The 15690-nt window shown below is 44.5% G+C and overlaps 1 protein-coding gene across 1 annotated transcript in view; it reads left to right on the forward strand.

Moving 5' to 3' along the window:
- Positions 1–15690, forward strand: part of EBF2 (EBF transcription factor 2) — a 310602-nt gene that overhangs the window by 229471 nt on the left and 65441 nt on the right. The window contains exon 7 of the mRNA XM_029604092.1: positions 2783–2864. Within this exon, the coding sequence (XP_029459952.1) occupies positions 2783–2864 (82 nt within the window). The remainder of the gene's footprint in view (positions 1–2782; positions 2865–15690) is intronic.

Here is a 15690-nt window from a genome sequence, read left to right on the forward strand (position 1 = left end):
AAAGGCAAAACATTCGCCACACCCTGGGTGCAAAGGGATTGAAACTTACTGTTAGTAGACCCTGCCGCAAAACTAGAGTTGCTGACTAATGGCAAAAAAAAAGACACCTGCCAATTAAGACCCATGTGTGCCCTAATCTTTCTCCAAACCTTCCTCATTGCACTTACCAAAAATGATTGTGCTATAAAAGACAGTAGCTCTTCTATTTTAGCAAGGAGTATGTAGGTCAGGTTCAGAGGCCTCAAAAATTCACTTACCAGGGCAGCAACCAACCCATCTTCTATCCTACCTAACCAATCCCTTAGCACCATCAATGAGCAAGCAATATTATAGTAATGTAATAGTTTAATATGCGAGCAATTACCACAAGCGGTCTTAAATCACTACCTTTACTGCTCCCCAGCCTGTACACTCTCTCTATTACCAAAGCATTTTGTAGGCTTAGTAAATTTAGAGCTTCTTGGATCCAAGTGGTCAAAATTTCCCCTACCTTGCCGTCCACAACTTCCTCAGGTAGGCCCACGAAACACAGATTATTTTGGCATGATCTATTTTCTAGTTCTTCAGTTTTCTCCTTTTGTGCCTCCAATATTTTCTGGAGCTGTTCTAGCTGCCTCATATTTGCAAGTGTGTCATCCTCTACCGATGAAACTCGGCCTTCTAGTATCTCTACTCTTGGACCAAATTCACTGAGAGAGCTTTTCTATTTGGTGATATGCTCAGAAATGTTGCCCAACTTCCCAGTAATCGCTGCCATGACAGCCACCACCAACGCACTTACCGCCTCTTCGTCAAATGGGCCTTGCGGGCTTTTGTCTATTGCCACAGTCATTTCAGCATCACCTGGCTTCATAAGAACATAAGAAGAACATAAGAACATCCCATACTGGGTCAGACCAAGGGTCCATCAAGCCCAGCATCCTGTCTCGAATAGTGGCCAATCCAGGCCATAAGAACTAAGTCTATCCCATGTTACTGTTGCTAGTAATAGCAGTGGCTATTTTCTAAGTCAACTTAATTAATAGCAGGTAATGGACTTCTCCTCCAAGAACTTATCCAATACTTTTTTAAACCCAGCTACACTAACTGCACTAACCATAGACCCTGGCAACAAATTCCAGAGTTTAATTGTGCGTTGAGTGAAAAAGAACTTTCTCTGATTAGTTTTAAATGTGCCACATGCTAACTTCATGGAGTGCCCCCTAATCCTTCTATTATCCGAAAGAGTAAATACCGTAACCAATTTACATTTACCCGTTCTAGACCTCTCATGATTTTAAACACCTCTATCATATCCCCCCTCAGCCGTCTCTTCTCCAAGCTGAAAAATCCTAACCTCTTTAGTCTTTCCTCATAGGGGAGCTGTTCCATTCCCCTTATCATTTTGGTTGCCCTTCTCTGTACCTTCTCCATCACAACTATATCTTTTTTGAAATGCGGCGACCAGAATTGTACACAGTATTCAAGGTGCAGTCTCACCAAGGAGCGATACAGAGGCATTATGACATTTTCCATTTTATTCACCATTCCCTTTCTAATAATTCCCAACATTCTGTTTGCTTTTTTGACTGCCGCAGCACACTGAGCCGACGATTTCAATGTGTTATCCACTATGATGCCTAGATCTCTTTCTTGGATGGTAGCTCCTAATATGGAACCATTGTGTAACTATAGCATGGGTTATTTTTCCCTATATGCATCACCTTGCACTTATCCACATTAAATTTCATCTGCTATGTGGATGCACAATTTTCCAGTCTCACAAGGTCTTCCTGCAATTTATCACAATCCGCTTGTGATTTAACTACTCTGAATAATTTTGTATCATCTGCAAATTTGATTACCTCACTCGTCGTATTTCTTTCCAGATCATTTATAAATATATTGAAAAGTAAGGGTCCCAATACAGATCCCTGAGGCACTCCACTGCCCACTCCCTTCCACTGAGAAAATTGACCACTTAATCCTACTCTCTGTTTCCTGTCTTTTAGCCAGTTTGAAATCCACAAAAGGACATCGCCTCCTATCCCATGACTTTTTACTTTTCCTAGAAGCCTCTCATGCCTTGTCAAATGCCTTCTGAAAATCCAAATACACCACATCCACCAGTTCACCCCTATCCACATGTCCTTTAATTCCCATTTTGTTGGTTTCACCTGCATGCCCAACAGAGATTTAGACATGTATTTGTCGATGCTCATGTGCACGTCAAACTTTTTGTTCCTGTAAGGCTCTGGATTGACAGATAAGAACAAATTCTCTCATATTGGGGGATGACACCCGGAGCCTGCAGGGGACATGTCCTCACAGGTTCATCGCATCACGTGACTCTTTGTGAGGAAGGACATGCTGTAATGGTTTGAGAGCCAGCAGACCATGGTTAAATCTTATTTCTCCCACTGATACCCATTGTGACCTTGGGCAAGTTATTTTATCTCTTATTTTCTCAGGTACTCACTTACATGGGCCAGAACTCCCACCTGTACAGAAATTGTTGTACAGCACTCTGGTTTAGGACAAATAACTATCTGCCATTTTGAATAGATTCTGGAGCAGAAGAGGGCACTCTGTGGAAGCCTACAGTGACATATTATATTAGTAAAGGGGCACATAAATGTACTGAACAGCAGAGGTAATAGAAATTAAGTACAGAAATGCACCGATTAGCACAGGCAGTGTTTTGGAACAACTATTGCATTACGTTCTACAGTAAATCCGTCAAATAGCAAGAACCCAAAGGAAACAAAAGGCTCTTTCTTTGTTTCTTTTTTTCTCTCTGCAGATTCTTTTTAAAGTTCTTCCTAAAATGCAATCAGAACTGCTTGAAGACGGCAGGAAACCCGAGAGATATGAGACGGTTCCAGGTAAGAGATGCCTCCTTCCGCTGCCCTCATCCTACCCATTGCTCTTTTCTGGTGGGAGAAACAATTACCTCAGCTCCGAAAACACAAAGAGGTTGTGTCTTATATTTGTGGCATTCTGGAGAATCGAGGTTGGGGGAGGGAGAAGAGGGGATGGAAAGGAAGAGGCACCAAGCCTTGCTGGTTGTTTGATTTGAGCCCCTCAGGCAAGAGGTTGCACATACAGCTGCCCGCAGCAGGAATCATGGTCTTGATATTTGACTGTCTTGGGATTTTGCAAAGTATGTACACCCAGATATTACAGGAGCAGACACCCCCCTTCCCTCAACCACTTTTTCTTAACCACTTTATGTTCATTTCTACACTTTAATGATCTAAGTGCCACGGTTTGGCTGGGTTCTGTTTTGCCAAATTAGTTATTTTGTCTGTTTTCTTTACACGAAAATTGGGTCCACGCAGATCCAGATCTTCCTTCTGTCAGTGGCAAGCAGTAGTTGCTTCACAGCGTGTGTGGCCTTATTTGTCTATCCATGCCCACACATTCTCAGTTTTTAGCAGTCGTGGTTTCGGGTGCACTGAAACCACCCAGAGGGGACATTTCTGACTATTATGTTAAATAGACTGTGACCCTTTATACTATTTGCCTTCGTGATATCCTTTACGGGGGTAATTTTCAAAAGCTTCTAGTGCATAAAATTGGAAGTCAATGATAGAAGTGGCATGCACGCTCACAAGTGGTGTTTTATAAAAGCTTGAAGTATGTGCGTGCTGGCAGTATCACGCATAAATGTCAACCCCAAAAAGGGATGATATAGGGGGTGTTCTGAGGCGGTGTTCTAAAGTTTGTGCACAAGTTAGCATTTTGTAAGTGGTATATGCTCGCTTTTTCACCTGCAAATTGAGCCAGGGAAATGAATTCACACTTGTCTGCAGGTTTTCGGTGATAGGTTTGGACAAGTGGTGGAGAGTGTTGGTGAACTGGTGACGATTTAAGTGAACTGGTGAAGGTGTTCGCACACAAGCATTTTCATAAGCGGAGGCCATGCAGACTTTATAAAATATCTGCCTCTGCTTATAAACTTACGCGCACATATTAGAATTTTCACATGTAAAAGATGTGTGTGTACTTTAATAGGTGTAGAAAATATGCGGTTCCCTGTAATTAAAAACATTTGCACATACTGAAACATATGCACATACCTTCGGGGTGAAGGTACATAGTATTTTATAAACCGAGAGGCTTCAGCTACACAATTTATAAAGCATAGGCAATGGGCATGACTTTGTGAGCATATCCATATGCGTGTAAGTCAGTTGATGGGGCAAAGGCTAGCTAGTGGCAGGCTGGTGCTATTTTGAAAAATTGTCACTGCCAGGACCAGAGCCAAGGAGGAATGTGCATTCATTTAAAATGGATACGTAAAACGCAACAGTAAGTGCAATTTGATTTGGGGGGCCCCAAAATGAATCAAGGGCTTATCGAATGAAACAAACCTTATTCATTGCATTTGTTTTAAATAAATGCATCAGGTCTAGGCATAGGCCCGAGGCTGGGGCTTCACCTAGGGCATAGGCCGAGGCCCAAAGCAGGGCCCGCAGCCTAGGCTAGAGCATGATGCCATGTCCTCAGTTGATATCTGAACCAGCCCCCAAAAAATCACTTACCTGATCCATCAGGTATCCTTGGAAGCAGCCAGGCCGGGTCGTGATGCCTGGGTCTCGATTGGGACCCAGGCCTGATGCTGAGGCCCGGATCCAGGCTCAATGCTAGGGCTGGCCTGGAGACTGGATATCGATGCCTGGGTCTTGGCCTAGGATCAGGCCCAGGCCCAGAGCCCAGGGCTCAGAGCAGCTTTCTTCTTTTCTTTTTTAGCTGACACTGTCCGCTGGGGTCGGGCCTGGATCTGGGTCGAGGTCCTGGCGACAGGACTCAGCCTCCGGGCAAGGCCATGGCATAAGGCCATGGCCCGGCCTCCGGCCTAGGCCGAGGTGTCAGCCTTGCATAGGCTGAGGTCATGTCCTTGGCCTACACAAGGTAGAGGCTTCGGCCTGGGACTAGGCCTCACTGGCAGATCCCCACCAGACTGGGTAAGTGGGGGCTGGGGGGATCCTGGTCCCGGCATTTTTCCAGGTGGGTGGTAGGGAGGAAGGGAAGCCTTGGAAAGCCCCCTTTTTGTTTTTTTTTGTCAGGTTTTTTTTTTTTATATATATATTTGATTCTTTTTTTTTCTCACAAAAATGAAACAAAATAAACATTCCACAAACTGAAATTGGTGTGAAAAAGCCTTGCAAAAACAAACCAAAAACAAAAACACATTTTTTCCCCTGAACACCCCTAGAGCCTAGGGAGGTACTCTGTGTCCCCACTAAACAACTTGTGAAAATTTGGTATGTTCAGGAAGAGTCTTGGGGTGGGGATTTGGGGGTGAAGCCTACACTAAGGGATTGTCTAAATGAAAATTTGTATGTGGGGAAACTTCAACTACCTCCAGGAGTGGCAGGGGACATGTGGAACAGGGATTTTCTAAAGACCCCTAGTGTCTTTGACAGTTTTTTGGGGGGTTGTTAATCAGGGCCTATCATTCCTTTTAAGGCAGGACCCCAACTGCATCTGGATGTGCGCTAGTATCCCGATGCTCCTGAGGGAAGTTAGCTACAGCTTTTGAGTTGTAGTTAAATTTTAATCAAATAACATGGCTTGCGATTTTTTGAGGCAAGCAGCGCTATTTGAATTGGCTGTATTTGCATTCTATTCAGCTCATTAGCATACTCATAGTTTGAGAGGCAGTAAGTGGCCTAATGCAACTTAGTAAATATGACCCATAGTAAATAATAGTTCCTTATTTACATTATCCACATCCGTTGATGTTATTAGTTCCACTCTCAGTTATCTCTTTTCCAAGGTCTTATAGTAAGAAGGTATTTATACCTCTATATGAGGCCCACCTGGTTACTCGAGGTGAGGTATAGGTAGTAGTGTAGGGATTAGGGGCCATTTTGACGTTCAGAGTGAGATGTACAAACACTGTACATCTCTTGTGAAGATTTGATGTCCTTCGGAGTGAGGAAACTCACCCAAAGATGAGATTTGTACAATTTTCTCTCAACCTAGCTTGATGGACTCTCTACCTGGGTAACATCAAGATATCGCATTCTGCGGTAATACCTATGCGAAGCGCTAAGATAGCACACTTTGTGATAAATAGGCTATTAACAAAAAACACACCCCTTTTCCTATCGCATGCGATATTTAGTGCATTTTGATAAATCCAGGCCAAAGTTAGCTGAATCAACTTATCTGGCTAATTCTGCAGGGATATTCAGTGGCACTGGTGTGGCACAGATTATCTCCAGCTATCTTAAAGATAGCCAGATAGGTTTATCCAGCCTACCTTAGGACAGCTTTTCAACTGTCCTAATGTTTTCTGGCTATATTAGCTAGATAACACTGAAAATCAGTGTACATCTGCCTAAAGTAACCATATAGCAGACAATGCCCCTGAATGTCCATGCCTTACCCATGAATTAGCTGGACAACATTTTACCTGGATAAAAAGTTATCCGGCTAATTTGGGATTGGTCAAGGTGGCAGGATTTTAAAATCCTGCCATTTCTCCGGTTAACAAGATCATTCATCAAAATGTGTTATGGCATTAATACCCGCAATAACGGCATAACGCATGCGTTAATGTCATAACGCATGTGATAATCGTTGTACAGCATGGCGCGAATGCAAATTTTTGAAAGGGATGGGATCGCAGAGAGGTTTGAGCGGGATTAATGAAAATGAGGGGCATTATTGCACCGTGTGGTAGCATGCATTATGCTATTGCATGTATTTAACACTGGAAATATCTACACCTTTTTTCCTGGCATTAAGCTGTGCAATATGCCTGAAACGGCCATAAAGCAATTTGCGATAAAGATTGCAAATTGCATTTTGGCCATTTCTGGGCTTGGAGAGGGAGGAGGAGAGGGGGGGGGGGGGGGGGGGGAGAGAGAGAGAGAGCGAGCCTCTGGGGAGGCCTTCACAGTATTCAACTATTTATATCACTATAAGAGGACCAGCTAATAACTCAAAGTGAGGTGTTGGTGATGGTTTAGAGTTTTGGGGCCAGTTTGACATGCGGAGTGAGAAATATGATACTTTATAAAAGGGTATCATCAAGCTAGGGTGAGAGAACATTGTAGAAATCTCATCTTTGTGAGACTTTCCTCACTCCAAATGATGTCAAATCTTCACTGAGGTATACTCTGCTGTTCATACGTCTCACTCTGCATATCAAACTGGCCCCAAAACCTCACCTTGAGTTATTAGCTGGCCCTCCTATAATGATATAAATAGTTGCCTACTATCACGCTCTCTCTCTCTCTCTCACTCTCCTTGCAAAGTGAAAATCTCTTGGGTGCGATAAACTTAATGTGGATTGTGATAAAATACCTATGTGAAGCGCTAAAATAGCGCACGGTGTGGTAACTCTAAAACTATCATAGCCATGACCTTTTTTCTCATCGTGAGTGTTATTCATGCAAAATTTATAGCATTTTGATGAATCTAGGCCTAAGTTTGAACTTAGCTGGACAAGTGGCACTGAATGTTGACCTCAAGGACTCAAAGATCTCTTAATGAATGGTAATGGCCAAGCTAGATCCCATTGCTATGTGTCACAATATTGGCTTTTTTTTTCTCTTCTGGTCGTTACTTTCCACTGATCAATATTGACTCTCTCTGCACTTTATTGCTCATAGGAACTGTTTTGTTAGACTCATAGCTCTTCACCATCAGCTCTGGTTTTGATTACTCTGAATATCTTTGTGCAATCTGCAGATTTTACATCCTCACTGCTTACTCCTTTTTTCAGGTTATTTGCAGGACTGTGATGAATAACATTAGTCCCAGTATGGATCCTTTTGGGATACTCCTGTTTACATTCCTGCCCTGTAAAATCTGACTACATAGTCCTACCTTTTGTTTCCTATCTTTCAACCATGAATGGACTTTACTTCTGATCTCATGACAATTTATTTTTATAGAGAGCTATTGGTGAGAGACACCATCAAAAGCTTTTTGAAAATCCAAGTATACTGCACAAAATGGATTTCCTTTATCTACATGTATGTTGACATCCTCAAAGAACAACAGATTAGTGAGATATATAAGTCCCTTTATAGAAGACATCTAAAAATGGCACACAGGCTCGTGGTAAACAATAGGATATAGATGACTCTTGTCCTCAATCTTTTGCCTCAATAATGGGCGAATTTTAAAACGCATGCAAATACCAGGGTTCCGCGTATGGCTGGGCCTGGCCACATGTGTAATCCCCAATAAGCACAGAAGTGCCGGGTCCTTGGACAGAGATAGGCCAGGTATGGTCTAGGCAGGGAGGGGCGAGGAAGGGAGTGGGACGGGACAGCACGCGCCAGCAGCTGGTCAGCGTGTGGAACATACTTCTGCTCCAGAGGAGCAGTAAGTAGAAAAATAAAACATTGGGGATAGGTAGGGGTAGTTTAGGGGTAGGTGAGGAGAGTGGAAGAGGAAGGAAGGATGGGGTTAGGATTAGGGAAGTTCCCTCCCAGTCCGTTTCTTTATTGTAGTGGACTGGGAGAGTACAGGGAAAAACGGAAATTGAGTCATGGTACATAAATTAAAAAATACCCCCCTGCACGTGGAAGAGGCCACCTGGTCGCACATGTGTGCGTGGATATTAAAATCTGGCATGCATGTGTGTGCGGCAATCCTATTTTATAACATGTGCAAGCTGACGCGCGCATGTTATAAAATAGCCACATCCATGTGCATGCTCCGGGAGTCGCACACACATGGATGCACACGTTTTTTAAAAAAATATACCGCAAGTCCATAAAGTGTCACTAGTAGGGATGTGCATTCATCTAGGATGAATTAGACAATTTCAACAAAATTGTCTAATTCGTTCTGTTTTGGCCACCCCGAAAAACGAAGGAAATTTTCCCGAAATTTCGGGAAATTTCATTTTTCGTGTGTGTTATCCCGAAATTCAGGTCGGCCGAAACCCCCCCCCCCCCCCCGAACTGCAGGACATTTCCCGCGGTTCCCCGATAACGAAGCCCGAAACGATCGGGCCATTCAATACACATCTCTAGTCACTAGCCTTTCTACTACAACTACTTAACATTTCTATAGCGCTACATGACATGCACAGTATTATACAAACTGTTATATTTGCTGGTTGCAGGATCAAGTCGCAATCAGCGGCACTCACTGAAAGATGCTGACATGCCCCGGTACTGCAGGAATGCCACCAACACCGACAACTGAGGCTCCTAGGCTCCTCTTAGGTGCATGCGCATAGCGCCTTTTGATGTCTCCGAGGTGGGAAGCAGGGCCGCCAGCACAATCCAAAGATTGTGCTGGCGGCCCTGCTTCCCGCCTCGGAGGTCACATGGCTTGGTTTAAAGACCCCAGCTGCTCTCTCTATTTTACCTCAACAATGAGTTGTTCTGCTTCTTAGCCACGTGTGTTGCTCTTCCTTGCCTCGTCCAGCCCTCGTCCAAGCCTGCTGCCCAGCCTTACCCTGTTCCTGCCCTAGTCCTGTCTCTGTTACTTTGCCCTGACCATCTGCATTTTCCTTGTCCTCGGAGTCTTGACCCGCCTTGTCTTGTCTGTCTCGTCCTGTCTTGTGCTCTTGTCTCTTGTCTGTCTTGGCTGAGTCTAACCTCTACTTCGGACTTTGGCTTCTCCCTTGCTTGCCACCTGGACCTGACCTTGCCTCGTGCATTAAAGCATTATCTATTTAGTCTAGCATTCAAAGATCTATGTGAACCCTAAGTGCTCACCCTATTATTCCTCCCTATTTAGTCCATCCTCCTTTTAAATGATTTTATCCAGCCTCTAATACCCAGGTTTTGTATTGATTATAAATATTTTATATGTTTTCCTTTTTCGTTGTTTTAATATGATTGCACCATTTGTAACCCACCCTGAACGTTGGAGGGCACAGGCAATAAGTTCCTTTTAAATAGATAAATAAAATAAAATAAATTAATTGGCTATACCTGGCCTGCTGCCTGCCCTAACTCTTGGCCCATCTTTGGACTCCCTCTTGGATCGCCCTTGCATAAGACTTGTCGGCCTCAGAACCCAAGGGTTCAACTGTGGGGTAAGAGGCTTGTCCTAGCCCTAGTGTGTCCACTTGCGGTTAGAGGGCCTAGCTGGTTCGCCAGTTGGGTACAGCTTCGCCACAGCTCAAAGGGCTCACCAACCTTACCTAACACACATAAACATATCTCAGATAAGACAACACACAAAAAAAGACAGCCCCTGTTCAATAGACATTCTGTCATTTTAGGTACTTGCAGATTAAATTTAACATGGCTATGCCTCTGGAAGTTTCAAACATTGGGAGGTCAATATTCATAGTCATTTGGATGGATAACTCCCAAGTTATCCATCTAATTCCAAGTTATCCATCTAACTCCATCTAAATGTTTAGGGGCAGATTTTAAAAGGGCCACGCGCGGCGTACATTTATGCGCGCAACCCGGCGTGCACAAATGTACGCCCGGTTTTATAACATGTGCTTGAAGCAGGCGTAACTTGCACGCACCGCCTCGGCATCCCACGGCACAGGCCGCAGTGCCGAGGGACTCGGGACCGCCCTCCCGGCCCGCCCCCGAACCATCGCCACGCCCGGACCCGCCCTGGACCGCCCCTTGACCCCGGACACCCCCCCGGACACGCCCCCTCCCGCCCTTTTACGAAGCCCCGGGACTTACGCGCGTCCCGGGGCTTTGCGCGCGCCGGCGGCCTATGCAAAATAGGCCTCGTTTAAAGCTTTTTTAAAAAAGATGGGTGTTATGTTCCTAGCCATCCAGTGCTCTGGCGCCAAGGCTGTTCTAGCAGTAAATTATACGGTATTATTAGGAGCACTATGATTTCCTATTTGAGCACCTTCACAACTCTTGGGTGAATGCTATCTGGCCTTAGGGGGTTTCTACTGTTTAGTTCGTCAAATTATTCTAAAACATCCTCCATTGTCACCTCAATTTGAACCAAAAACAAAGTCCCCGGTTTAGGAATCTCCCCAACTGCATGCAGTAAAAGTGATAGAAAACATTAATTTTGCTTTTTTTCCCATGGCCTGATCATCCATTTGAAGAGCCTACAGGTGGTAAAACAAATGCAGTATTATTTTGCACTTTCTCTAGCACTTCCAAGCAGGATCAAACCTGCAAGTACTTGACTCAGATTTACCTGGATAGCGGGTTTCAACCCTATTTGAATCTTCAGTACAATTTTTTTCAAAGAATCCAAATTTAGTTGGAAAAGGATTAGACTTTTGGGAATATTCACAGACATGAGTCACTGAAAAAAAGCATTAATCTTCCAATAACTTATGACATAAGTGTGGATCTGCGACTCAGGCTGTAAAGTTTCAAACAGGACAAATATTGAGATTCAGTCTAAGCAGAAAATGAATTGAACTTAGAGCTGAACCAAAAATAACTTGGAGTTATCTGATTCAATTCAAGGATGTACAGAAATCAAAATGTATTTTCCTGTGCATATTGTATGAAACTCACAAATGTATTTGGCAAATGGGAGAAACATCACAAATAAATGCAGGAAATGATTGAATTTGCCCAAACTTTCACAATGTTTTGGTTTTTTTTTTAGATTTATTTTTATTTTTTAAATTTAGAAAAAAAAAGAAACAGCTGGGCAAATGCAATGAAATGCGGACATTTTGACATTTTTCACTCATATCCTCCAATAATGGCCCATTAAATTCAACGGCGAAAAAAATTTGGAGCAGTAAATGCTTTCCACTTCTTTTTTTCACAGATGTGAAAAAAAAAAAGCCAAGAATTCTCCTTGTTCACTGCAAAAACATTTTTTTTTTTTTGTATGCCAACTGATTGGGTTTCCACTCTGACTTGGATGAGGGGAACAAAATAAATCCAGACTGGTTCCCTGTCTTTACCCGTGGTCACTACTACCGCTGCATTTGCAGTGCCAGACAGCCCTAAAACAGCCTGCTCAACCAGGAACGGCTCCTCAGGGATGGTGATCATTTAAGGCCTAGGTCATCGGAGCAGCCTGCAACCACCTCACCCCCTTATTTAAAATACATTTTCAATCCCTTTCCCATCAAAGTTTAAAAAAAACCAGGCCGGAATATTAAAAAAAAAATCTGAGGGTCACAAGAACGCACCGCAGGGAGAGCACCCACTTCCAAAATAAAGTGCGAGTCAAAAGATGAAAAGCAAAATAATCAAACTGAAAAATCAACAAATAACATTGATCTCGGAAAACCACAGCTGTAATTGTTGTGAGCACTTTGAGATTCTGCTTAGCAACAGGTCCCCTGGGACAGTGACCCAGCTGCTCTGCACTTAAAATCTGGTTTCATCAGACTTCTCGCTGCTGTCTGGAGAATTATGAGCTAATAATAAAGACAGAGAATAGAACTGCCCCCCTCCACCCCAAGCGTGCCCACGCTGGCGATGGGTGATTGGAAAGTTAGCGCCCCTCGCTTCCAGTGCTTTACCTGAAGGACGGCACCTTCTAATGCGCCTCCTGCAGAAGCATTTTCAGTTTACATAATCCCTCTCTCAAAACAAATGTGGAGGATCCTAAGACAACAAAACAAAAAACCAAAACAGAGGCTGATGCTGAAACATTCTTTTGACTTTTTTTTCTAATTTGGGATTTTATTTTGTTGCTTTGGCTCACAAATTTTCCTGAACTGCTAAAACCTATACAATTTAATATAACCCCTTTGGGTCTCCGAGCTTCCTGCACAGAGTAGGAGGGTTCCTGTGCTGAGTGTTCTTTAACACTTTACTTAAAACAGGATTACGGTTTCACATGAAGCAGTGTTGTACCTCCCAGGAACCTACTTTTTATCCTAGCAATATAAATGATAGAAATGCAGAATAAGATGCAGAGGACACTCAAAGTCTAACTAACTTGCTCTCCCCCTCCCCCCCCCAATTCTAGTACCACTGCTTCTGCTTGATCCCTTACTTCCCCACCACTAAGCCTTCTCTCTGCTCACCCCATGCCTTCTTAGATTCTGTTAATGCTTTTGCTTCACCACCATCTCCACTGGGAGACTGTTCCAAGCATCTTCTAATGAAGAAATGCTCATGCACTGGCCGGCTCGGTGCAAGAGAAAGGACCTGGTTTGATATCTTCGGATCCCCAGTTTTGTTGGGAATGGGGATGCTGCTTCATGCAATGGTGACATGTAGTGGCTGTATTTAGAGCCCGTGATTGCAGGGTTTCAGAAGGCGCTCCGCTGCATGGTCCCTGGTCAACGATTGTTGTTGCAGTGACTGTAAGTTGGGAGAGGCTATAAAAATAGGAGCTCATGGCGCCATATCCCAGCCCAGGTTCTGTTTGAACTGGAAACCCCCCAAAACAAGAGGAATTTGCCAGGTCAAAAAATGTTTCCCTATATTACTCTTGAGTCTACTGTTGCGCCTGTAGGTCGCAGGCGGCAGCAACCTCTCATGCTCACCTCTTTTTTCCCTGCACCATCAATCATGGGAAGAATGGCGGCCTCCGCCACCTCTCTGGTGTCCCCGGGACGGCGTGGGTGCTGCCGAATGCCATCTTACTTCCGGAATCACCTAGGCACGTGTATGCACGCAGGGCCTCCTTTTGTATATGTCATGGCGGGAACCTCGGGGGCGTCCCCTCTCGATGACTTCAACCCGCTGGTATACTTAAGCTGTCCGGCCCATTGCTAAGCAAGGAGCTCTCTCGTTGTTAAATCTGCTCCACTCTTGGATCTCCTGTTTCAGTATCTCCTCGTGGCATTCGGACGCTCTGGGTAACCGCTCCACAGGGGCCCTTCTGCGTCTTGGCTATCCGCTCCTCGGAGGGCCTTCCTGCCTTGGAATTCACCTGACCCGCTCCTTGGGTCTCTCTCTCCTGGAATTTCCTTGTGTGAGTACCTTCTTCAATTTCCTACGATACCAACTGCTGAAGTCTCCACGGTGTACCCCGTGCCTCGGGCCACTACTGTTCTTCAGCATTATCACTTCTACATATCCTAAGCTACAGATCTTGCTGCAGCTACTCAAGATTCTCTGCTTGGTTCCTGTATCTCAAGACCTCATCTACCTCATCACCTACAGTACAGTCATCCTTGGCATACCCCGCGCTGCGGGCCACTACAGGATCTGCACTTCTGAGGTATCTCCACCAGCCTGCAGGAACCTCCTGGTGTACCCAGTGCTACGGACCACTACTGGACCTTTTCATCTGCATTACCACCCTGGGTATATCTTATTGCTCAAGAACTGTGTTTATTGCATTTCCCACTCCTCGGGTTATGCCTTATCTTTTCTCTCTAATAAAGTCTCTCTCACAGCTGTGTCCTACGTCGCTGAGACCACACCTACCGACGGTGAGGCCCACGGGGCTCCTCCCTGTGGGCGGAGATATCTCTCATCTCGGCCCGGGGTTCACAATTTCCTACAAAACCATAACATCTACACTTCTCTCTGGTTTCAAAATATGATCCTTTGTTTATAACTTCCTTTCCATTATAAAAAAATGAATAAAATCATGTGGTTGTCATATTAGTACGCTTAGGGGTAGATTTTAAAAGGTTCGCGCGCTACCCATTGCGCACACATGTACGCCCGATTTTATAACTTTGGGGGTCAGCGTGCGCAAGGTGCACAATTGTGCACCTTGCGCGCGCCCTGTCCACACCGAGCAACGCTGCCTTCCCCCGTTCCCTCCCAGGCCGTTCCGAAATCGGAGGAAACTTCCCTACCCCCCACCACACCTTCCCTTCCCTTTCCCTACCTCCCCTGCCCTTTCCCCCTTACCTTTGTCTTTTTTTTTTCTTGTTTTAAAACTTACTGCAGCCCTGGGCTGCTGTGCCAGGAGCCTCTGGCCCCGCCCCCATCCCCACCCCCGCCCCTTTAGTAAAGCCCCGGGACTTACACGTGTCCTGGGGCTTTATGTGCATCGCCGGGCTTTTGAAAATAGGCCCGGCACATGTAACCCTTTGAAAATCCGGCCCTCAGATATGTAGAAATAAAGGTCAACAAATAAGTTGTAGGTGACACCTTTTTATTGGACTCAATACATTTTGAGACCAATAGTTAGCTGGCTGTGCGCAGACAAAGATAGCTGGACAGCTTTGTGCAGTTTACTTAAATAAGGTCTGGCTGAATATCCATTCTAAAGTTAACCAGACAATGTTGTGCAGTTGACTGTAGGCCTGCATTTTGGGTGACCAGAATTACCTGGGTAATAAATGGCTGGCCAGCATTGAATATATTTTGTGGATGTTGTGATTTACCTTGACAAAATTTGACTGGTCAGCAATGGACAAGCCTTTGTAATTAGCTTTTGAACGAAATCTCCCTTGAAATTAATTTCTCAATTACTTCTGTTTCCTTGGAGTATCTGAAGCTGTCTGTCAGACTCAGAAGTGAAACCAAATTTGATCCTCTCTCTCTCCCACCAAATATTTAAAATAGTGGCTGTATTTTAGCATGATAAACAGTTGTGTTCTTGCCTCCACTGCAAGAGCCATCACTGCATTAAACCAATCCCCATTTATGACATAACCCATGGGCTAGTCGTAGCTATTTGGAAGAGAACAGGTGATCTGCTCCCTTTGCATACAGTGCAGTCAAAGCTTTGGCGGATGGGCCAGCTTACACTAGCCCTGGAGGTTTTCAGGTCCAGCCCAATGCATCATCAGCATCTTTGGTCTAGCTTGCCGAACAAGCATCTCACATTTCTATCCAGGCAGGATCTGTTCAGCTCATCTTCAGCTAGATTCTGCAGTAAGGGAAACAGATGGTCTTATTC

This window comes from Rhinatrema bivittatum, chromosome 5 (assembly GCF_901001135.1).
Source record: "Rhinatrema bivittatum chromosome 5, aRhiBiv1.1, whole genome shotgun sequence".
In the NCBI taxonomy this organism is placed as follows: Eukaryota; Metazoa; Chordata; class Amphibia; order Gymnophiona; family Rhinatrematidae; genus Rhinatrema; species Rhinatrema bivittatum.